General features: G+C 38.7%; 1 protein-coding gene across 2 annotated transcripts in view; it reads left to right on the forward strand.

The window, feature by feature from the left end:
* The window catches only part of lonrf1 (LON peptidase N-terminal domain and ring finger 1), a 31,220-nt gene that overhangs the window by 1,059 nt on the left and 8,997 nt on the right, over positions 1–21,164 (forward strand). The window contains exons 2-8 of one of the 2 annotated variants that reach the window (XM_041223222.1): positions 7,781–7,899; positions 8,734–8,856; positions 9,111–9,218; positions 12,154–12,259; positions 13,653–13,746; positions 16,334–16,448; positions 20,207–20,328. In XM_041223222.1, coding sequence (XP_041079156.1) covers positions 7,781–7,899; positions 8,734–8,856; positions 9,111–9,218; positions 12,154–12,259; positions 13,653–13,746; positions 16,334–16,448; positions 20,207–20,328 — 787 coding nt within the window. The remainder of the gene's footprint in view (positions 1–7,780; positions 7,900–8,733; positions 8,857–9,110; positions 9,219–12,153; positions 12,260–13,652; positions 13,747–16,333; positions 16,449–20,206; positions 20,329–21,164) is intronic. The other variant, XM_041223224.1, reaches the window with a different exon arrangement.

Consider the following 21,164-nt stretch of genomic DNA (forward strand, 5'->3'; position numbering starts at 1 on the left):
CTGCCACTCGTGCAGTATTATAAGGTCAATTTATTATTTGTCGTTAGATAACATGATTGTTTCGCTAGTTTTGCATTTGCATTATATACCAAGTTAGCTTAACTTCGTATCGTCATCACTTCTGTGTGTCAGTCTTTCTTGAGAGTATGCACGCATGAAAAAAACTGAAATGTAATACTGTGTTGCTGAGCTCTTATTATAGGACCAGAAGCATACATTTCCGTTCAACAGTCCATGTAATGTTGGTTAATATGTTGCCAATACTTAATGTCCCCTGGAAAGTTACACAAAGTGTTTTTTTTTTTTTTAATCAAGTAAATATTTCTAATTAAAACATGCAAGTTTATTAGACAAATACACCGTTTGTACTGTATGTAAGTTTATCGCACCACTGTTAAATAGGCTACATTTAACAAGGCTTTAATTAGTCATCACACACATAAAAAGAACAACACAAACACAACATTACAGCAGCGTTTACATAAAACTCCTCGGTTATTTTCTTTACTTACGGTACATGTTGCGGTAAAGCTATAAGGAACCACCAAACAAGGTATCTCACTAAAACAAGTCTTCATGTCTGAACAGTGAAAGTGTTTTAAAAGTGCTGTGTACATGCAAAGAAAAAAAGTTTCTTTCAGCTCGGGTTTAGTATACTAATATGGGTGGAATCTCTACCAACAGCAGACTTGGAGAACTGCAGTTTTATTAATAGACTGTTACATCACATTATGCAAATTAAGTAGATTTAGTTTGTCAAGCTTCCTTTCCGGACAGTTGTTTTTAAAGAAATGCAGCCATGGCCAGAGTGTGCACAGGGTTTGACTGCAATGGGTGCAATCCCCAGCTGGGACACAGTGTTCCAGGCTGGCTGGTATCTCTGGCTGACATGTTGTCAGTCACCCAGGTAATCCAGAAGGATTTAAACCATATACAGAACCTGGGTAAAAAGTGAGTAGTTTTTCCAGATTTACAATTATACTGTATTTACAGTATAATTGTAAATCTCGAAAAACTACTCACTTCTAAATCTTTTGTAGTCATCTTTGTATTACTTTAGTATAAATACATGTTAATTTGGATTCATATGCTGTTTTTTTCTGACTTTATGTGAACGAAAAGACACACATTTGCCCATTGGAAATAGTGATATTTTGAAATATCACTGTCCTGGTCACAAAAGCAAAGTTTGTGGGGAATAATAGCCATGTTTTATACTTTTGAGGCATAAGCAATTAGGAAATAACACTTACTACCCAGGAACAAAAAAAACAAAAAAAAAAATTGTTACACAGTGTTATGCTGTACTGTTAACAATTTTTAATGCACGATTATTTGTCAAAAAAAATCAAAACACAAATCAGTTAATTAGGTAGGCTATATAATTATATTTGTTTTATATATATATATATATATATATATATATATATATATATATATATATATATATATATATATATATATATATATATAGTCTCTAGGCACACAGTTTAAGAACATCCAAATGTTAATAACTGGGAGATACCATAATAGTTTGGTGAGATCATGAAGGACATGGATTCCCATGACAATAACCGACATTCACACAAGGTGTCAGAAATATAAACCAATAGTTTATTTAAGAAATCTAATATAAAAAAAGGTGCACAACTAATCTAATATTTCAGAAAGGAAAGGCTATTGATTAGAGATGCGTCAATAGTGTATATTTCATTGATTTCATAGTCAAACGATTATAACGACTATAACATCATTAGCATACATGGTTAATATACTAATACTGAATATTGCTTGTCACACAAAGTGTCTATTTTGCATTAGTATTTTCAATACCCTTTCTCATTGTAATCATTCATATCCATATGCACGAGAATTAATTCAACTTCCCATTCAGAACGGAACCCAAAATTCCAGTACCTAATTTAGCAAATTTGTTTTACCATGTTAATTTAATTTAGACGTGATGTACCAAACTAATATGTTATCAACCTCAGTTGATTATTGTGGAAGGGTGGTGGGCAATTCACTGACACAGGAGACAGACAGGTATACTTGAAAACACCTCACAGGTGCCCAGTTTTATTTTCAGAGTGCGTTTTTACTTTTTAGCTGGCAGAGGGCGCTGTTCACCGTGTTCTGCCTACCAGCGATGGTAAAAACAGAGACATGGCAATACCAATTGAATACCAATACAGTTCAAGTGCAGACACACTCACGGGTGTTCAAAACAATAATCCAAAAACCAAAGGAGAAAGGAAAAAGGAAAACACAGTAATCAAAACAATAAATAAAAGGTGCTGCACTTCAGCAGCGTTACCCCAGCCGTCGCTACCCACACGGCCCGGTCTCCGTCCTACCCTAACTGTACCTCAGGCTTCTATAAAAATACACAGGGGGTCTGCCCACGGCTTCCCCGCTATTACTACGCTTCTTTTTCTTATTTATCTTTTGGGTTTCGGTCCCGGCCTCACTCTGTCTCGGCTCGTGACCCGAGCTTCCGTCCTTCCCGGTACGTCCTAAAAGGGCAGACCTGAGGAAACAGTAGAGCATTATCTTATAGGGCTAACAATCTCCCCAAGACCCGCCTCCCAGCCACTCAGAGAGATGGAAAGTCCACACACCCCCTTTCCCCCCTCCACGTGTCACGTATTGGACAACTGCTGCCCTCTTCCTGCAGCACTATGAACATGCCAGCAGAGTCAGCACAGATCTCTCCCTGCTACAATTATATATTCAAATTAACTCAGAAATGGGGCAATGATCAAATTCTCTGCATTTAGGAGGCAACTCCTTTGAGTTGCACATTTCAACAAACAAAATACCGTAACAGGGGGTGCTGCTCAATTCTTCTAGCTGGGACTTTCCAGGATCCCTGGGGTGAGGAGTTTCCCCACAGCTGCCAGGCAGGGACTTTCCAGGATCTCTGGGCTGGGGAGTTTCCCATCCATCTACCAGTACTTTCCCTCAACAAATATCAGGCAGAGTATTTCCAACCATGTGTGGATTGGCTGGGGCGGGCACTGCCTCCCTCCAGCTCCCCTATAAAAGGGGCTGTGAGCAGGACCTCGGGGTTAGCCTGGAGAAAAGGGTCTGAGACCTATAAATTGTTTAAACTTGTTATTTTGGTCAGTGTTTTGTGTGCGAAATAAAGCCAAGTGTTGTAATTCGAGAAGCTCTGTTTTGTCTCCTTGTTGACATCACTACAATACATTTCTTACACACTCTAGAAGAGGAAGTTATGTCCTATTCCTAGAACAATTTATCCACTTCATAGCATTTGCTTCAGGTACTTTCTTGAGTCATAAAGTATTTAATATTAGACATGTTACTTATCTATGTCCATATAAATGATGAACACTGCAGCTCTCTGGATCTGAAGTTCCAAGGAAGACAGTACTTTGCTGTATGCAGTGTATTGCTTAGGCTCACAATAAACAAATAGTTATTTTCAAATGGAGGTCATCTCCAAGTCTTGCAGCATTATAATTGTTGTTGGCAGTTTTCCAACTGGAAATAGTTCCGCTGATCAGACATAACTCAGTTCAGATAATGCGTTGCAGTTAAAGTAGTTTGTAGAAGTGTTTTTGTTGCAGTTCTTCTGTATGGCTTCTCCATCACCTGAGGTCTAGTTGCTGGCTTTGCTTCCGTTTACTGTTTCAGTCGCACTGCAAAGAGCTACAGCTCTCTTCAAAGCTGATTTTAGCCATTCTTCAGAACATTCCATGCCTTCTGCACTGATTTCTCCTTGCCTTCTGCACTTATGCTCCCATAATTCCGCAAGTTTCTTCAGAGCAGTTTAGCTTCCAATTAGTTTCTCCGAACTCCAAGCCACTTCTAGCGGGTGGAGCTGGACTTCTTTTTCTTGCCTGGAGCGCTGTTCCTCTGTGGGTCAAACTCAAACATGTGCAAACTCCATCTCTCTCATAGGCAAAACTCAAGCGTGGGCAAACTCAAGCCTTCTCATGGGCGCACATTCCTCGAGCACACCTCGTTTGAAAGTCGCGCGGTTGGTTTTGTTGTCCTGACTTCCACTTCGAGTCCAAGTAGGGTGTTTCTCATTGGTTGTTCTCGTTCAGAGACAGCCCATTGATCATTTGCTTTATTTGGGTATTCCATAGGTTGCTGCGTATTACGGGTGTAGGGGTGGGCAGCTGCAGTTTAGATGCTGTGTGAAAGGCATGCTAACGTTTTCCTAAAGCCTGCCCGGTGACACGATCAAGCAGTCAAAGACCTGTATTTACTCTGTAGCAGTCCAATCATAAGTTAGCTGAGGTGGGACAAACAGCTCTGTTAACTGTAATTTTTTGCCGTTTTTATGCAGCTGTCCAGTCTGCTGAATGTGGATGTTGCTAATTGTATTCAATTGCTATCCTGTTCATTTATTGAGAAATCATAGTAGGCTACAATTAACATTTTAGGAGAGTATTTAGAATTAATTATTATTCTTACAAAAAAACTTTATGAAAAAAATCCATTCCGGCTACACTCAAAACCTTACAAACTGGGCTTGATCATGATGTTCAAATGGATGAGTAGAATGAATAACATAACGCATTTCTGTGTATTGTGTATATAAAAATGCTTGGTTGATGTTTACTTTGCAGGTAAATGAACTAGTTTCATTTACAAATCAGAGAGTGTGCTACCACAGTAGACTTTGTCACGGCACAATTTATATAAAAAAACCTATATAGTATTTCTTTGTGATACAATATTGTCCGTATTCAATAAAACAGTGGTGTTATCCGTTCACTAATTTGAAAACTCGGCGCCTAGCTGTCGAGCCAATTGTGTATTTGAATGGTCCTGTATGTATGTGTGCACGATGTATTGTGTGGTCTTGTCTGCTGTCATATCGGTACATACTGTGGCGACACTAATGATAGCAGCTTGTCGGGGTAATGCCATTACTAATGGTGACTGTCCATCATTCTGCATTCTCGCTTGGCTGTTGTGTGCAGTTGCTATATTGGTAGTGAATGCACAGACGGTTTTACGAGGCACAAACAGATTTGCGAATTGCTCAAAAAACTGCTACAGTGGCTTGCGAAAGTATTCACCCCCCTTGGCATTTTTCCTATTTTGTTGCCTTACAACCTGGAATTAAAATGGATTTGTTGGGGGTTTGTATCATTTCATTTACACAACATGCCTACCACTTTGAAGATGCAAAATATTTTTTATTGTAAAACAAACAAGAAATAAGACAATTGCTGGTGTACAGCAATCTTTAAGTCATACCACAGATTCTCAATTGGATTGAGGTCTGGTCTTTGACTAGGCCATTCCAAGACATTTAAATGTTTCCCCTTAAACCACTCGAGTGTTGCTTTAGCAGTATGCTTAGGGTCATTGTCCTGCTGGAAGGTGAACCTCCGTCCCAGTCTCAAATCAAGACTGAAACAGGTGTCCCTCAAGAATTTCCCTGTATTTAGCGCCATCCATCATTCCTTCAATTCTGACCAGTTTCCCAGTCCCTGCTGATGAAAAACATCCCCACAGCATGATGCTACCGCCACCATGCTTCACTGTGGGGATGGTGTTCTCGGGGTGATGAGAGGTGTTGGGTTTGCGCCAGACATAGCGTTTTCCTTGATGGTCAAAAAGCTCAATTTTAGTCTCATCTGACCAGAGTACCTTCTTCCATATGTTTGGGGAGTCTCCCACATGCCTTTTGGCGAACACCAAACATGTTTGCTTATTTTTTTCTTTAAGCAATGGCTTTTTTCTGGCCACTCTTCCGTAAAGCCCAGCTCTGTGGAGTGTACGGCTTAAAGTGGTCCTATGGACAGATACTCCAATCTCCGCTGTGGAGCTTTGCAGCTCCTTCAGGGTTATCTTTGGTCTCTTTGTTGCCTCTCTGATTAATGCCCTCCTTGCCTGGTCCGTGAGTTTTGGTGGGCGGCCCTCTCTTGCCAGGTTTGTTGTGGTGCCATATTCTTTCCATTTTTTAATAATGGCTTTAATGGTGCTCCGTGGGATGTTCAAAGTTTCGGATATTTTTTTATAACCCAACCCTGATCTGTACTTCTCCACAACTTTGTCCCTGACCTGTTTGGAGAGCTCCTTGGTCTTCATGGTGCCGCTTGCTTGGTGGTGCCCCTTGCTTAGTGGTGTTGCAGACTCTGGGGCCTTTCAGAACAGGTGTATATATACTGAGATCATGTGACAGATCATGTGACACTTAGATTGCACACAGGTGGACTTTATTTAACTAATTATGTGACTTCTGAAGGTAATTGGTTGCACCAGATCTTATTTAGAGGCTTAATAGCAAAGTGCATACATATGCACGCACCACTTTTCCGTTATTTATTTTTTAGAATTTTTTTAAACAAGTTATTTTTTTCATTTCACTTCACCAATTTGGACTATTTTGTGTATGTCCATTACATGAAATCCAAAAATCAATTTTAATTCCAGGTTGTAAGGCAACAAAATAGGAAAAATGCCAAGGGGGGTGAATACTTTCGCAATCCACTGTATATTCCAATGTCTCGCAACTGCTTTGTGCCTTTTTGGAATATCTCTCATTTTGTGCCAGAGCACAATTTTTTTTGCGAGGCACAAATTTATTGAGGGGATTGCGTGAAGATCAAAGATCGGGCCTGAAGTGTTTTCCTTTTGCGCCACTTTTTAATATCAAACTAGTAACTGTCACTGTATACCTTTAGCAAAAGCTTGCTTACACCCTAACCCGCTAATTTCAAAGAAGGTGCTTTGAATGACAGGCGCTGTATCTGGCAAATGAAAGTGCATAAGTGCAGGTCTTGATGATTATTTAAACAAATGAGAGCATTCTGCTCTGTTCCAGTCAATGAGATCAGTCAAAAAAGGATGAATTGACTGACAGCGACATCTAGCCATTCAGAGCGGAACAGAGTCAGGACAGACAGCAAGTATAAAAGCTACACAAACTAAAGTGATTTTTAAATGATTATTTTTGGTAAGAAAATTTTTTTACAGACGTTTATCCTATATAAATTTATTTCAGTCAAACTCCTTTTTTGGGAATCTGACATTTAACAAGGTACAATCTAAAAGTAGCAAGCCTAACTATAACAAAATGTGTTTTTTCTAGTTACTATTTCGTTATCATTTTACATAATTTTTTTGTTATATTTAAAGTTACTATTAATGGATATGATTTATGTTTGTTATTTAGACATTTTTGTAATCGTTAACTAAAAAAAACACTGGTGCTAAATGTAGAAGTCCTCAATTAAATTTAAGTGAGGTAGTGTGGTCCAGTGGTTCAGTGGTTAAAGTCCTGGGTTTGTAACCAGAAAGTCACCAGTTCAAATCCCACCACTGCCACTGATTGACTCACCGTGTGACCCTGAGTAAGTCCCTTAACCTCCCTGCGGATGAGAGGTTAAAGCAATGTCTCATTCTAAGTGACTCTGCATATAATGCACAGTTCACAGCCTACCTCTGTAAAGCACTTTGTGATGGTGGTCCACTATGAAAGGTGCTATATTAAAAAAAAAAAAAAAAAAAAAAAAAAAAAAAATAATAAAGAAGAAGAAAATAAAGGTTTGTATAATAGGTAAGTTTACTAATTTACATCTTTCCTATACTACTGTGTTTAGTAGTTAAATTCTGCTGTGTTGAAGGAGTTGGACAGTGGGGTGCTTGGGTACTGTACTACAGTACATACCATGTACCTTATTATTGAAAAACCTAGTTCAGAAAAAATACCTCAAAGAATCAAAAGAGGCATAATTTCAGTGTCTGCTTTCTGAGTGCTTTTCCAAACCTGTGTTATACATTACTACAGCACCTCACGATTTCAGACTACGAAGCTCAAGAGCTGAGGCCTACTTGGAACTACGGCAGTTTAATGAAGCTCTGGAGGATTTTGAAGCTATGTGCAAAGCAAGACCTTTGTGGTCTGAGGTAAGGAAACCTACGAGAGAGACTTACTATGTGTGTAGCTGTAGGACAAGTGTGAAAATTAAGACAACATTACCGTTGTCAGAATCACAATGTAATGTAATGGTCTCAATTGTGTAGTTGGACTTTCTTTTCTTCAATTCTATCTCCGTCCACTCTGATGGAGATGTATTGCCAAGTGTCTCTAATTGAAGTTGTCCTCTATGATTCAAGCAGATTAGTACATCATAATTGATCTGTTTTGTAGAATTACCTGAAAATCTAATTAAGTAAAAAAAAAAAAAAAAGGTGCCACTGTGCCATCCTAGCTCTCCATGGTGACCCTACCAAACTTTATAACTTTACTTTATAACTTTACATTTCTGTGCCAAATTTGCAACCAATGACTTATTTTTATCTTGCGATTCTAAAGATGCAAAGCCCTACCAGGTGTTACCTTACCTTTTTCTGATGCCTACAATCGATCATTCCAAGCTATTTTATTGAAATAACTCAAATATGGTAGTTTTGTCTTTGACTGTAAGTTGATGTGATTATGATCTGCTCTTCGTTTATGTTTTCTTGCCATAGACATGCAAAGTCAAATTTAAAAAAGATAGGGGACTAATAATAATAATAATAATAATAATAATAATAATAATAATAATAATAATAATAATAATAGCAATTGAGCCACTTGCTTTTTAATAAAGTTTCTATATCATAATCTCACATTTGTGAGATCTGTACGCAGATTGAGTTAAGCTCTTGGTAGCATGTGACCTTCTGTCTGTCATTTTGAATTGTGAATCTACACATTCTCTGTAAGCACAACTGTATCACACTGGTTGGTCACAGGGATTCTTTAGAAAAGGAAAAATATTCTTGGAGATGGGCAGAAACACAGATGCCTTGCTCCAGTATCACCGTTGTCTCACACTGGACCCAGAGTTTACAGCTGCCAGGGAAGAGATACAGAAGGTAAGATCGTTTCCATGCTGTAAGCTGACTGTAACAGGACTTTTATCTATACACAGGGCCCTTTATTTTAATCCACATACTGAAGGTGACAATTTTGTAGTGTAGACTTCAGCTCTTAACAAAACGGAGCTTAACATTTTGTGATAAAAGCCCAAAGTTGTTTATAGTGGTTAGTGCTGTGCTATGTGATAATGTACACTGCCTCTCAGTTTACAGCACTGCCTGTTAAAAATGAACAACATGTTTATTTTCAGATTTTACAAGGAGATGCTCTGCCCCTTCCTGACACTGTGGAAGGCTTGCTCAGTGCTGTGTCTGTATACACTTGCCTTTGTGAACCAATGAAAAGAGACAACATACAGGTAAGGACAGGTTACAGCTCTTTAGTGGTGTATTACATCAGTAGTGCACTTTACAGTATAACCCATTTATGGCATTATTCTGTCAAGCTTCCAGAACACAGGACAACATACATTTAACACTCAGGCTTTCCCAACCAGCGGCCCGCGGTCCAGATCCAGACACTAAAGAATTTTGTTCTGGACCCCACACGCATCTGCCATTTGTCTGGCCTTTTAGTTCTAATAGTCTGAAATTTACTCGCAATACACAGATAAAGCCGATAGTCGAAGTCGGTGCACTTTCTAAGACTACGTTTTAAAAAATGTCCAGTCACAATGGTTGCCAAAAAGAGAGGTTGATTTTGAAAACCGTGTTTTTAAGGATCAATTTTTTTTTTTCATTTTCCCTGATTGGCCTAACAGCAAACCAGTGTGTCTATTATGTAAGTAGACGGTGGCACTTGTCAAAAGTTCAAATTTGAAAAAATTATCCGCTAGGTCTGGAAAGATAGAAGCAGAAGATAGTGTCACTGCAGTCAAGTTACTTGCATAGCACAGCACTAATTAAGAGGTCTGTGACAGATCAGGAAAAAGCAACGGAGGCTTCATGGCTCAAAATCTTCTCACTCAGAAATGCTAAGAGTGCATGGTGGAATGTGCTTCAGTGTTATTCCCAGAAAATACAAATATCAAGGAAACTTTTCAGAGGATTCCATTGTCTAACAATTCAAGTGCTATGAATTGCTGGCCGATAATGTATTTGAAAATCTAAAGTTGGTTATGGAAAAGGCTGAATGCCTTTCAATTGCCCTGGACGAGTCTGGCGACATTGGTGACGTTGTTTGTTTCTTCAGTGGCAAAAAGTTTGAAGAAGAATGGCTTGCTGTCTTACCAATGATGAATCACACTCGTGGTGAAGATCTGTACTACACGGTTTCTTCTTGCTTGGAGTCCCATGACATTGCTGTGAAGAAAATCATTTACGGATAGTGGACCAGCAATGGTTGGTAAAGTGAGGGGATTTGTTAAGAAAATGAAGGAAGTTAAACACTTCTTGTCTGCCACTGCATTATCCACTTGTCTGTCATCTGTGCTAAACTAAGTTACCAGTGTGGTACGGTTATGTCCACAGTCAGTCAGCTTAATTCGTAGTAAGTTAGCACTGCAGCATTGCCAATTCAAGTCTTTTTAGAAGATGTTGACACTGAATGTGATGACCTCCTGCCTCACAATAATGTAATGTGGCTTAGCAAGGGGACAGTGCTGAAAAGATGTTTTGCTTTGAGGCATGACATTGTACTATTCCTGTCTAACCATTCGTCCTCAAGTGCTAATGCATTTTTCAATTTAATGCATGATAAGCAACAGATGGAAATAGTTTCTTGTGGATATGTTTGAACATTTGAATAGATTGAACTCGGCACTGCAAGGCAAACGAATGTTAATTGCTGATCTTTGGGAAAGCGTGAACGCATTCAAAGGAGAAGTTGGTGGCCGTATTTCAGGAAGATGGTCGGCAGACCTCTTTCATTTTCCCATTTTGAAGATCATGCAGTCTTACAGGGAAGAACACACCCTTTCAATGGTATTTTTTTCAGACTTTTTTGAGTAAGATTACCACCGAATTCAGTGAGCAGTTTCACAAATTTAGCGCAAGACAAGATATTTTCTTGTTGGCAAAAAAAACAATTTCTTGTTGAACCAATAGGATCGTGGAATAAGACTGCCAGTGCTATGTTCCCTGGGTAGATAGAGGATGTGTTCAGATGGAGTTGTGTGACCTGCATGACCCATTAAAAGAGAAGCTTTGTGAACATAGTCCTTGCCCTGACATGTTTTGTGTTGAATGCACTGCTTTTACAAAAGGAACATGATCAAAAATAAACACCGCAGCCAGATGACTAATGAGCCCCTGCAGCAGTCTCTTCACATTGCTACCACATCCCATACCCCGACTTCAAAAGGGTGGCACTGAAAGAGGAGTGTCATTTTTTACACTAGACTTCAATTTTTATAGTCATTTTTATTTAGTTTTTTTTAGATATGACTTCTGCTTCATGCTTTTTTTGTGGCTTGTAAATGGTTAAGAAAAAACAAAGCCAAAACAGTTTCTTCTATGTTGGACTGATCTCCTGGCAAGTGTGGTTAGCTGTGTGTTGATGTGTGTTCAGGGACAGAGAGGTATATGAGGTAAGTGGACCTTCGTTGAATAATGTTGGGACCCCTGCGCTACAGCATTCATAACAGTAACAAGCATTTGAAATGTTCAACACCAGATTGAATGTTGTTACAGGCAGGGAAATATTGCAGCGCTATATTTAGTTATTGAAGTTGATAGTAATCATGAAAAATGACAGAATCCAGTAAATAAGTCTTACTAATAATTTAAAAACCTGATATTGGGGAGTGATGAGACACTTTAGTGGGGCACCGTGATACGGGAATCTGGTAGCGGCAGTTCAAGCTAGATGTGAAATATACCTCCATACCAGGATACAAAGACACACAACGGTGGAAAATTAATCATCTGGAACAAAATGTCCTGTATGTTTGAATCTCCAGATATAAACAACATACACAATCAATGCAGTGTTTGCCATCCGAAATGTCCTTGTATTCATTCAAAATGCACAGTAATTTATGCGTAGCAGGAGTTCTTTCTTCTACCACCAGTCACCAATAGCTTTATGTTGCTTTGAGGGTGAGCTCAATGCATGCTGTTACTCGGCCTTGCTGCGCAGAGCACAGTGGCAATGGTTCCTTAGTGTGTCACTCAGAGAGACAGTGGTGTGAATAAAAGTTGACAAAGCGTAACTCCTGAACTCCTGTTTTTAAATTGGCAGTTCAGAATTGGAGACAGACAGACCACATATGAAGAGACCACTGTGCTATTAAACTAGACACTGGTTTAGCAGCTGCTAAAGTAAATTAACTTGTTTTAATTTTATCCAAATAGCATTCTAGTGCCAATAAAGTGGATTGCCAGCCTGTGTCTTCATTGCCGGTGAGTGAGGAGGCACAGGGTCAGCAGATTCAAGAGATAATGGAGCCGCAAGCTGCCGGTAAGTACAGCTTTTTGTCCACAATGTGCCTCAAATCAATTATTTATGTGATTAACATGAGATAACCACACCCGTAAATGCTTGTTATGAATCACTATTTAACCCCTGTAGAATGCAGCTAGCCAATCATACTGATTACATAATCAAATGTATACATTCCTTGTTTCTCATTAGCTCTAGCAACAAAGGGTAAAAGCTAAAATGAACTTTTTTTTTTTCAGTCAGCAAAGAGATTACACATTTGTGTTGAAGAATAAAAATTGCTTGTATAACAGCATGTTGCTTGCTTTTTGGCCCTTGAAACTGATTGACAGCTATCAGACAGCGCAGATAGATGAGTAGGCTTCAGTTTGCCAGGGCCCTGTTTGAGACTGAAAATGAGGTGGAGGAAGTAAACTGAAAGCATGGCACTGACTGTAGGTTAAAATGTACCTGGCATGATTGCTGTTGGTAGCTGCCACTCATTGAAGGCGGGTGTTACCTCCTTATCCAGTGTCTGCGTGATCTTTGCTGCTGGTTGCACAGGTTTTCCTGTCAATCAAATGATCATATTATAAGGTGTATTTAGTTTCCTGCCTGAAACCTTGCATAGCTTCACAGTCAATGGCAACGAGGCACATCTGTGCATTGATATAATGAAACAACATATATGTAGGTGTAACCCTGGTTTCATAAGCTGGTAATTGACTTTTAATAGTGTTCTGTACTGAAAGGCTTAGTACTCATTCAAGGTTGGGCAGAATACAGTAATTAAGATTGTATTTGTTGCAAAATAAGCATATATAGGTTTAGGTAAGTTTGGCAACTTATTGTGAATTGACTTTGCGATGTGTTTAATTCATTGTTTTATGTTCTTCTCTTTGCTTCCTCTTTGCTGCATAAACAAAGAATAAGCCCTTATCTCCCAACAAGGGTGTCAAGCCAATTTACTGTACTTGTTATGATTAAGTTCAGCAAAGCTCCCCTTAAAGGTTAGGGTTAAAGGCTTATGGCTCGCATCATGGCTCAGTGGTGTGATTATCACATGTTAATCCAACCGCCTGTCGTGCATTGCTGCTTTTTTATACACTTCCTTGGTATATCAATCAACTTGCGCCTGGTCACAGGCGTTCTGTATCACATTCTAGACTATTTAAAGCACTTTGAATACTCCGTCATCAACTCAATGATACAAGTACAAAGCAAACATATCTATAGTTAGGATTACTAAATACTACTGAAAATACGATGGGAACAGAGATTGCTAAACATCTAAAGAGTTGTGTGTTAAGAATTGCCAGTACCAGTGTCTGTGTTTAGAAGTTGAAAATGCAGCTATTTGGTACCAGTTACAAACAAGAGGTATGACATCATATTCTTATCATAATGTGTCTTTATTTTATTTTTTGATCAGATACAAAGGACAAAATAGGAGGCAGTTCCCAACAGCAAGACTCCCCTCTCAATATTCTGAGCATGTCTGACTTTGAATGCCCGCTTTGCATTAGGTAAGGACCCCATGAAACTATGAGACGTGTCTCCATCAAACCTGCATCGGCTTGCATGTGCTGTACCTTAATTCCAAAGTGTTCGCTCTGTGCAAGGAAATTATTTTACTTGCAAATTTGTGACCCGTGTAGTGAATTTTAAAAAATATGACTTCTAGTCTATTAAGATGTGGGTCGTGGGTGGGTAGTCGTTCTGAATATTTTAGTATCTTTCCTTCACTGGTTTTCCTTCTTTTCAAATTTGACTTCCACAAACTACAAATGCCTGAGGCCATCTAGTGGCCTGTTGTATTTGCATGGTTTTATATGTTTGAGTTAAGTAGTATTCATTATTTTCTGTTTTTCTTTTAAATATATATTTCATGTAGTAATTTGTTACAGAACATAAAGCAGGTTATTAAAAAAAAAAAAAAAAATCTACGTTTAGTTATTTAGTGCAATACAAAAAATCTTTACTTAAATTATTTTGTAAAAACAAAGTCTCAAAGATTCTCTGGTACGTATCATAATTAACACAAAGGCATGGTCAACTAAGCTAAATTAGGTTTTTGATGCCCTGGTCTTAACTGGTATGTTTTTCTGACTCCTTTTCAGTTTTTGTAGGTTGCAGAAAGCCTGTGTGGTTTGTATATCTCCCTGTTATCAAAAGGTTGCAGGCTAAACCTGTAGCTGTAGACGTTAGTTTAGTACAACAGAACACGAGGAAAGGGCTCGTTTAACAGGTCCTTTTGAAAGTGCAGTTCAGATTAGGGACTAATTCATAGCCCTTGAGAAGTATAAATGAATTATCTAAACCAGTGGTTCTCAAACTTTGTCATAGTGAGCCTCCCTGAGCTAAAAAAAAAAAAAAAAAAAAAACTCTGCCTCCCCAGTTTACTAAAACAATATAACAAACTGAAAATCCTATATGTTGCAAAAAAATAAATAAAAAAGTAGAAGGGATTTGTTCAACAGAGCAGTATTAATTTAAAAAAAAAAAAAAGAAAAAAGAAAAAGTACAAATTGAAGCAAAAAAAATGTTTTTTTTTTTTGGTCCTGTTAACTTTCTTATCTTAATGGGTTTTAATGTAACTTTAAAATTGCTGGTTTTGTATTATTATTTGTATATTGTTATTTAAATGGTCTTATTGTTGCAGTTGTATGTGTGACATGCTGTACAATAGTACTGTGTTCTGTTCTTTTTTCTGCTATGTACTGTACAGTGCTTTGTGATACTTTGTATAAAAAGCACTATATAAATGCAATAAATAAAGAAATAAACTGAATGACCTTCCTCTGAATACTTTACGGGTTTAGATACTAAAGTAGGGTGTCTTGTTTCGAGATGCTGGCATAGTTTGCAGGGCAGCATGCTGTGGTTTACCATTCTTTTGCTGCACAATACATTGAGACTCGGTGCACTGCTGGACCCGCTCCATGTAAAGCCCAGTTTTACATATGCTGCGTCATATTTTAGGCTTCTGCATTTTGCTGGAACCACCGCTGCTGCCCTCACTTCGGCTTGCCTTGCACGTTTTTCTCCCTTTGTCACAAAATGACCCATTTCTCATTAAAGCTGTTTCTCACCGTAAGTGCTTTGCTGATGCTGTTTTTAAGTTTAATTGGGATGGTGGGGAAGGGTGAACCACACAATGTACGCGTGACGTTTCACAGTTGCTAAGGAACATTAGCACGTTATACAAAAGCTTTTTGTGTTATTTTATTTTTGTTATTTTAAAATATAATACATTTAAAATATATAATAATTTGTTATTTTTTCGAATCATCCAACCTCAAAAAAAAAAAAAAAGGACACACAGCTTGTCCTCCCTTGACACCTTGCCGCGCCTCCTTGACTCCTTGCCGCGCCTCCCTTGACACCTTGCAGCGCCTCTTTGACACCTTGCCGCGTCTCCTTGACACCTTGCCGCACCTCCTTGACTCCTTGCCGCGCCTCCCTTGACACCTTGCTATGCCTCCTTGACACCTTGCCGCGCCTCCTTGACGCGCCTCCCTTGACACCTTGCCGCACCTCCTTGATACCTTGCCGCGCCTCCTTGACTCCTTGACGCGCCTCCCTTGACACCTTGCCGCACCTCCTTGATACCTTGCCGTGCCTCCTTGACTCCTTGCCGCGCCTCCCTTGACTCCTTGCTGCACCTCATAGTTTGAGAACCTCTGCTCTAAACCCTCAACCTTTCATATATATTCCAATAACTGTCACTTGGGACAGTTATTGACCCATCAATCAATACTAACGAAAACAGCCCCCATTACGCTACATGTAAAATCACTGCTGGCATTCTTGTCCCATGTCATATCTATATTACTGGCAGCAGGTCTTTGGACACATGGGGCTATAGTCTCAAAACCAGAATAAACAGCATAGACTTTTACCTAAGGAGTTTAGAAGTAGTCTTAAGTTGTTTTTTGTTTTAAAATTGTATTAGGTAGTTTTTCCTACCTGAAAATAAACTTTGAGAGTCCAGCCTTAGGTGCAGTGCCCCACACAAGCCCCAGTTCTGGTATTTGCAAATCAAACATTAGGTTGTTTTATGAGAAACTTTGGAGTGGTGACACACCCTGTAAAACACTCTACTTTTTTTAGGTTGTTTTTTCAACCAGTTACGACCCCCTGCGGACACACTTTCTGCAAGAGCTGTCTGGAACGAAGCCTGGACCACAACCTGCGCTGCCCGCTCTGCAAACACAATCTCCACGAGGTAGGACTGCCTATAGGACGGAATCCACAGGGAAGTGCTCCAGTTATACTGTCCCTGCTGGTGATTACAGTCTACAAAGCTGCAAATGCATGTGCCCCATGTGAGCCAAACCCACCTTCTACTGTTGGTGTTCCTTGAAACTGCAGGTCTCCCGGAGCTGGAGTGCACAGTCTGACTCATGACTTATGTGGCAAAACTGGAATATCTTGCTGAAAAGAACACAGCACCAAACAGTTAAGGGACATTTTGAGAGTTGTCAAAATGGTGTTATAAATCTCCAAATCATCAATTTAATAATGCCCTCCACCCACGAGAGTAATTTTTTAAATGTAAAATGGGTGGCAGGTGATGATGATACAGTATATACAGAGAAAATGGGTCCAAACTAGGGGTGGGACGCTCAAAAAAAGGCGACATCACGATTATCATAATTATGTCATTACCAGGATGCATTGCCGTCGTCTTTGCGAAACCATGCAACTGGATGAAATTGTCGCCTTCTATTTTATCCAATAAAACATGTCGCAACCTGAATCAAGAGCATCACAAACTAATGACAACCTTTTCCCACCTGCAAAGACGGTTAGGCTGTTTGTCTGGACATATTTTGGCTACAAAAAGAAAGATGGTGTAGTTAAAGAAGACGGCACCCCTTATTGTAAATATCTTTAGCCCTCTTAAGGAGCATCATCCCATAATTTATGCAGACATTTCCAAAGTAAGTTCAGTGAGGATAACTTAATAGCAAGTTAGTGAATGACAAAACTTTATTAAAAGATGCACTTGAAGGTATGGATTGATATGACAGCTCATCAGGATGAGTGCAGAGGAAAAATAACTGTGAACATAAGAGCACTTTTCCTTAAAGTGTTCACCGACAGAAAATCATTTGAAATGTTTTGTGTCACTTGCGTATCAATAAATTAAATGCAGAAATGCAACCTCTTCTTTCTCTCATGTTATATTATTATATCATTGTTGAGTTTGTTTTAACAGTATGGTACAAGTGTGAATAAAAAGCAGTAGTAGTTTTCTTCAGTATTCGTTCATACTGTAACACACATTCAGATAAAAGGAAAACATTGCGTACATTTAAATTGAAATGTTAATTAAGATATGATTTGGCATGTAAGACTGTCCTCGTAAAAAATATATTGCAACATGTTGCTTGAAATCGACACAAACGCTGATAATCACATGTACATTTATAAAAGTACTCGTTTTACAGTGGCTTGCGAAAGTATTGACCCCCCCTTGGCATTTTTCCTATTTTGTTGCCTTACAACCTGGAATCAAAATTGATTTTTTGGGGGTTTGTATCATTTGATTTACACAACATGCCTACCACTTTGAAGATGCAAAATATTTTTTATTGTGAAACAGACAAGAAATAAGACAAAAAAACAGAAAACTTGAGCGTGCATAAGTATTCACCCCCCCCAAAGTCAATACTTTGTAAAGCCACCTTTTGCAGCAATTACAGCTGCAAGTTTCTTGGGGTATGTATCTATAAGCTTGGCACATCTAGCCACTGGGATTTTTGCCCATTCTTCAAGGCAAAACTGCTCCAGCTCCTTCAAGTTGGATGGGTTCCGCTGGTGTACAGCAATCTTTAAGTCATACCACAGATTCTCAGTTGGATTGAGGTCTGGGCTTTGACTAGGCCATTCCAAGACATTTAAATGTTTCCCCTTAAACCACTCGAGTGTTGCTTTAGCAGTATGCTTAGGGTCATTGTCCTGCTGGAAGGTGAACCTCCGTCCCAGTCTCAAATCTCTGGAAGACTGAAACAGGTTTCCCTCAAGAATTTCCCTGGTGGTGGTGTTCTCGGGGTGATGAGAGGTGTTGGGTTTGCGCCAGACATGATGTTTTCCTTAATGGCCAAAAAGCTCAATTTTAGTCTCATCTGACCAGAGTACTTTCTTCCATATGTTTGGGGAGTCTCCCACATGCCTTTTGGCGAACACCAAACATGTTTGCTTATTTTTTTCTTTAAGCAATGGCTTTTTTCTGGCCACTCTTCCGTAAAGCCCAGCTCTGTGGAGTGTACGGCTTAAAGTGGTCCTATGGACAGATACTCCAATCTCCGCTGTGGAGCTTTGCAGCTCCTTCAGGGTTATCTTTGGTCTCTTTGTTGCCTCTCTGATTAATGCCCTCCTTGCCTGGTCCGTGAGTTTTGGTGGGCGGCCCTCTCTTGCCAGGTTTGTTGTGGTGCCATATTCTTTCCATTTTTTAATAATGGCTTTAATGGTGCTCCGTGGGATGTTCAAAGTTTCGGATATTTTTTTATAACCCAACCCTGATCTGTACTTCTCCACAACTTTGTCCCTGACCTGTTTGGAGAGCTCCTTGGTCTTCATGGTGCCGCTTGCTTGGTGGTGCCCCTTGCTTAGTGATGTTGCAGACTCTGGGGCCTTTCAGAACAGGTGTATATATACTGAGATCATGTGACAGATCATGTGACACTTAGATTGCACACAGGTGGACTTTATTTAACTAATTATGTGATGGTTGCACCAGATCTTATTTAGTGGCTTAGTAGCAAAGGAGGCGAATACATATGCACGCACCACTTTTCCGTTATTTATTCTTTAGAATTTTTTTAAACAAGTTATTTTTTTCATTTCACTTCACCAATTTGGACTATTTTGTGTATGTCCATTACATGAAATCCAAATAAAAATCCATTTTAATTCCAGGTTGTACGGCAACAAAATAGGAAAAATGCCAAGGGGGGGGGTCAATACTTTCGCAAGCCACTGTAGATTATATTACTGACTTCCACGAACCCATAGCCTAACTAAGTAAAAGAGAGGTTTCACTTTTATGAAAGTACTTTACACAATACCAAGTCTTTTCTGAGTGTGTTGCTAATTTGGAATTCTGTTTTGGCTATTATTAATAGGTCATGGTGAGAAATGGTCATGCTGTACAGTAAAGTACACATTATTAACCACAGATGTGTGTTTATCTGCATTTTTTGTGTGTTTTAAACTTTTCTTTAAAAAACAAACAAAACAAAAAAAAAAACAAGGTAATACCATGACGTTATGATAACCATGGTATTTTTTGGTAAAGTTACAATACCATGGAAATGTCATACCGCCCCACACCTAGTCCCAACTACCTCCATACAGCAACATGGTGTGTGGTCACCACAGACACTATCAATACAGGCATGGTGTAGATTAGCATTACTGATTAATGTCATATACATTCTTTTGATATACATCCCTGAATATTCCTTGAGAGTTTTGAGCAGTGTACACTAGTACAGATTTGTTCCTTAAATAAATACCTATAAATAAGTTGTATTATCTTTCTTGTATCTTGTGTAAATGGGTTAAAACTTTAGTTACAGAGGCACATACTTGTAAAAGGGCAGGTTTTAAATATTTTCCCATTCCAATAAGATGGTCTTAGGAGAAGGAAGATTTTGTTGCCGCATGTCCATAATGTAGAGGTTGTGTAAAGCACCACCTGGTGGCAGTGTATTTAACCTGCAACTAAACCAAAATAACAAAAACAAAGACAAGAAGTTGTGCAGATAGAAATCAAACAATTCCCACTCCTTGTCAGATAATATTAAAACATGTTGGAACATGTAATGCAATTGTAAATTCTGACTTCTAATAATGAAAACGACTTCTGTAATTAACCAAGTTCTATTCACAAAATTACTGTAATAAGCCATGTACATATTTTTTGGTCTTCTAATATTTTAGCAAAATAAATCTTCTGAAATACTCTTTTCGCAGTTCTTAAAAAACAGAAAATACAATTGCACGTTCCTGCTGGAGGAGATCATGTCCAAACTATTTCCAGTTCAGCTTGAAGAGAGGAAACAAGTACATGATTCGGAAATGGCAGAACTCTCAAAGTAAGTATGCCTCCGATTGCCATTTGGCAATAAAAATACATATCAAATGTATCACTGTAATGTTATTAAAACTGATGCTATTACTCTTAATTTTATTAAAACTATGAAATTAAAATGGACCTCTATTTTTTTTTCTTTGTTTTTGAAAAATTACTTTGCATCAAGCATCCACGTTAAGTAATACAAAGACGTCAGTCAGTGGCAGTGTTAGACTTTTCCTGATGAGGGGGATTTGGGGGTCGGGGGCAGAACAAAAATTTGAAGGGGCTAACCCCATTTTGTGTGGCACACATAACATACATTTGAATCATTGTTAGAAGTGGACCAGGGTGAACAGCAAACATTTAAACGTGTGCTGTATGTATTTTAACCTCAAAGGATACCAGAAAGTTACATTGTAATGATACATTTTCTTAAAAACAGCATTCACAAAAACATCTTGTATGTAAACAGGGACTGGGACTGTTTTCCCTGGTCCGTGTTCTGGTGGGACGGGGGTCCAGACTTAAAAAAGAAAATTCATAATCCTTATCCTTTCTGTGCATCTTGATTTGTGTTGATGCAGTCAACATGAAAATATCAACATTTCAGATCACCGTATTGGTTTAAAGCAGATATAACTTTGAATACAAAATTAAGTTAGTTGTAGCTACAAGTGAAAACTATATCTGATCCTTTCTCTATATAACCTGAGTTAAATAATTATAGTAAACTGTAAAAAAAAATTCCCTTTTGGGTTATGTAGTGTACTGACATGAATGGGAATGAATGTGCATACCGAGAGTGTGACTAAACTAATGTGTATTGATTGAGAGTAGCTTACATACAGAGTGAAT

This window comes from Polyodon spathula, chromosome 22 (genome assembly GCF_017654505.1).
Source record: "Polyodon spathula isolate WHYD16114869_AA chromosome 22, ASM1765450v1, whole genome shotgun sequence".
Classification (NCBI taxonomy): domain Eukaryota; kingdom Metazoa; phylum Chordata; class Actinopteri; order Acipenseriformes; family Polyodontidae; genus Polyodon; species Polyodon spathula.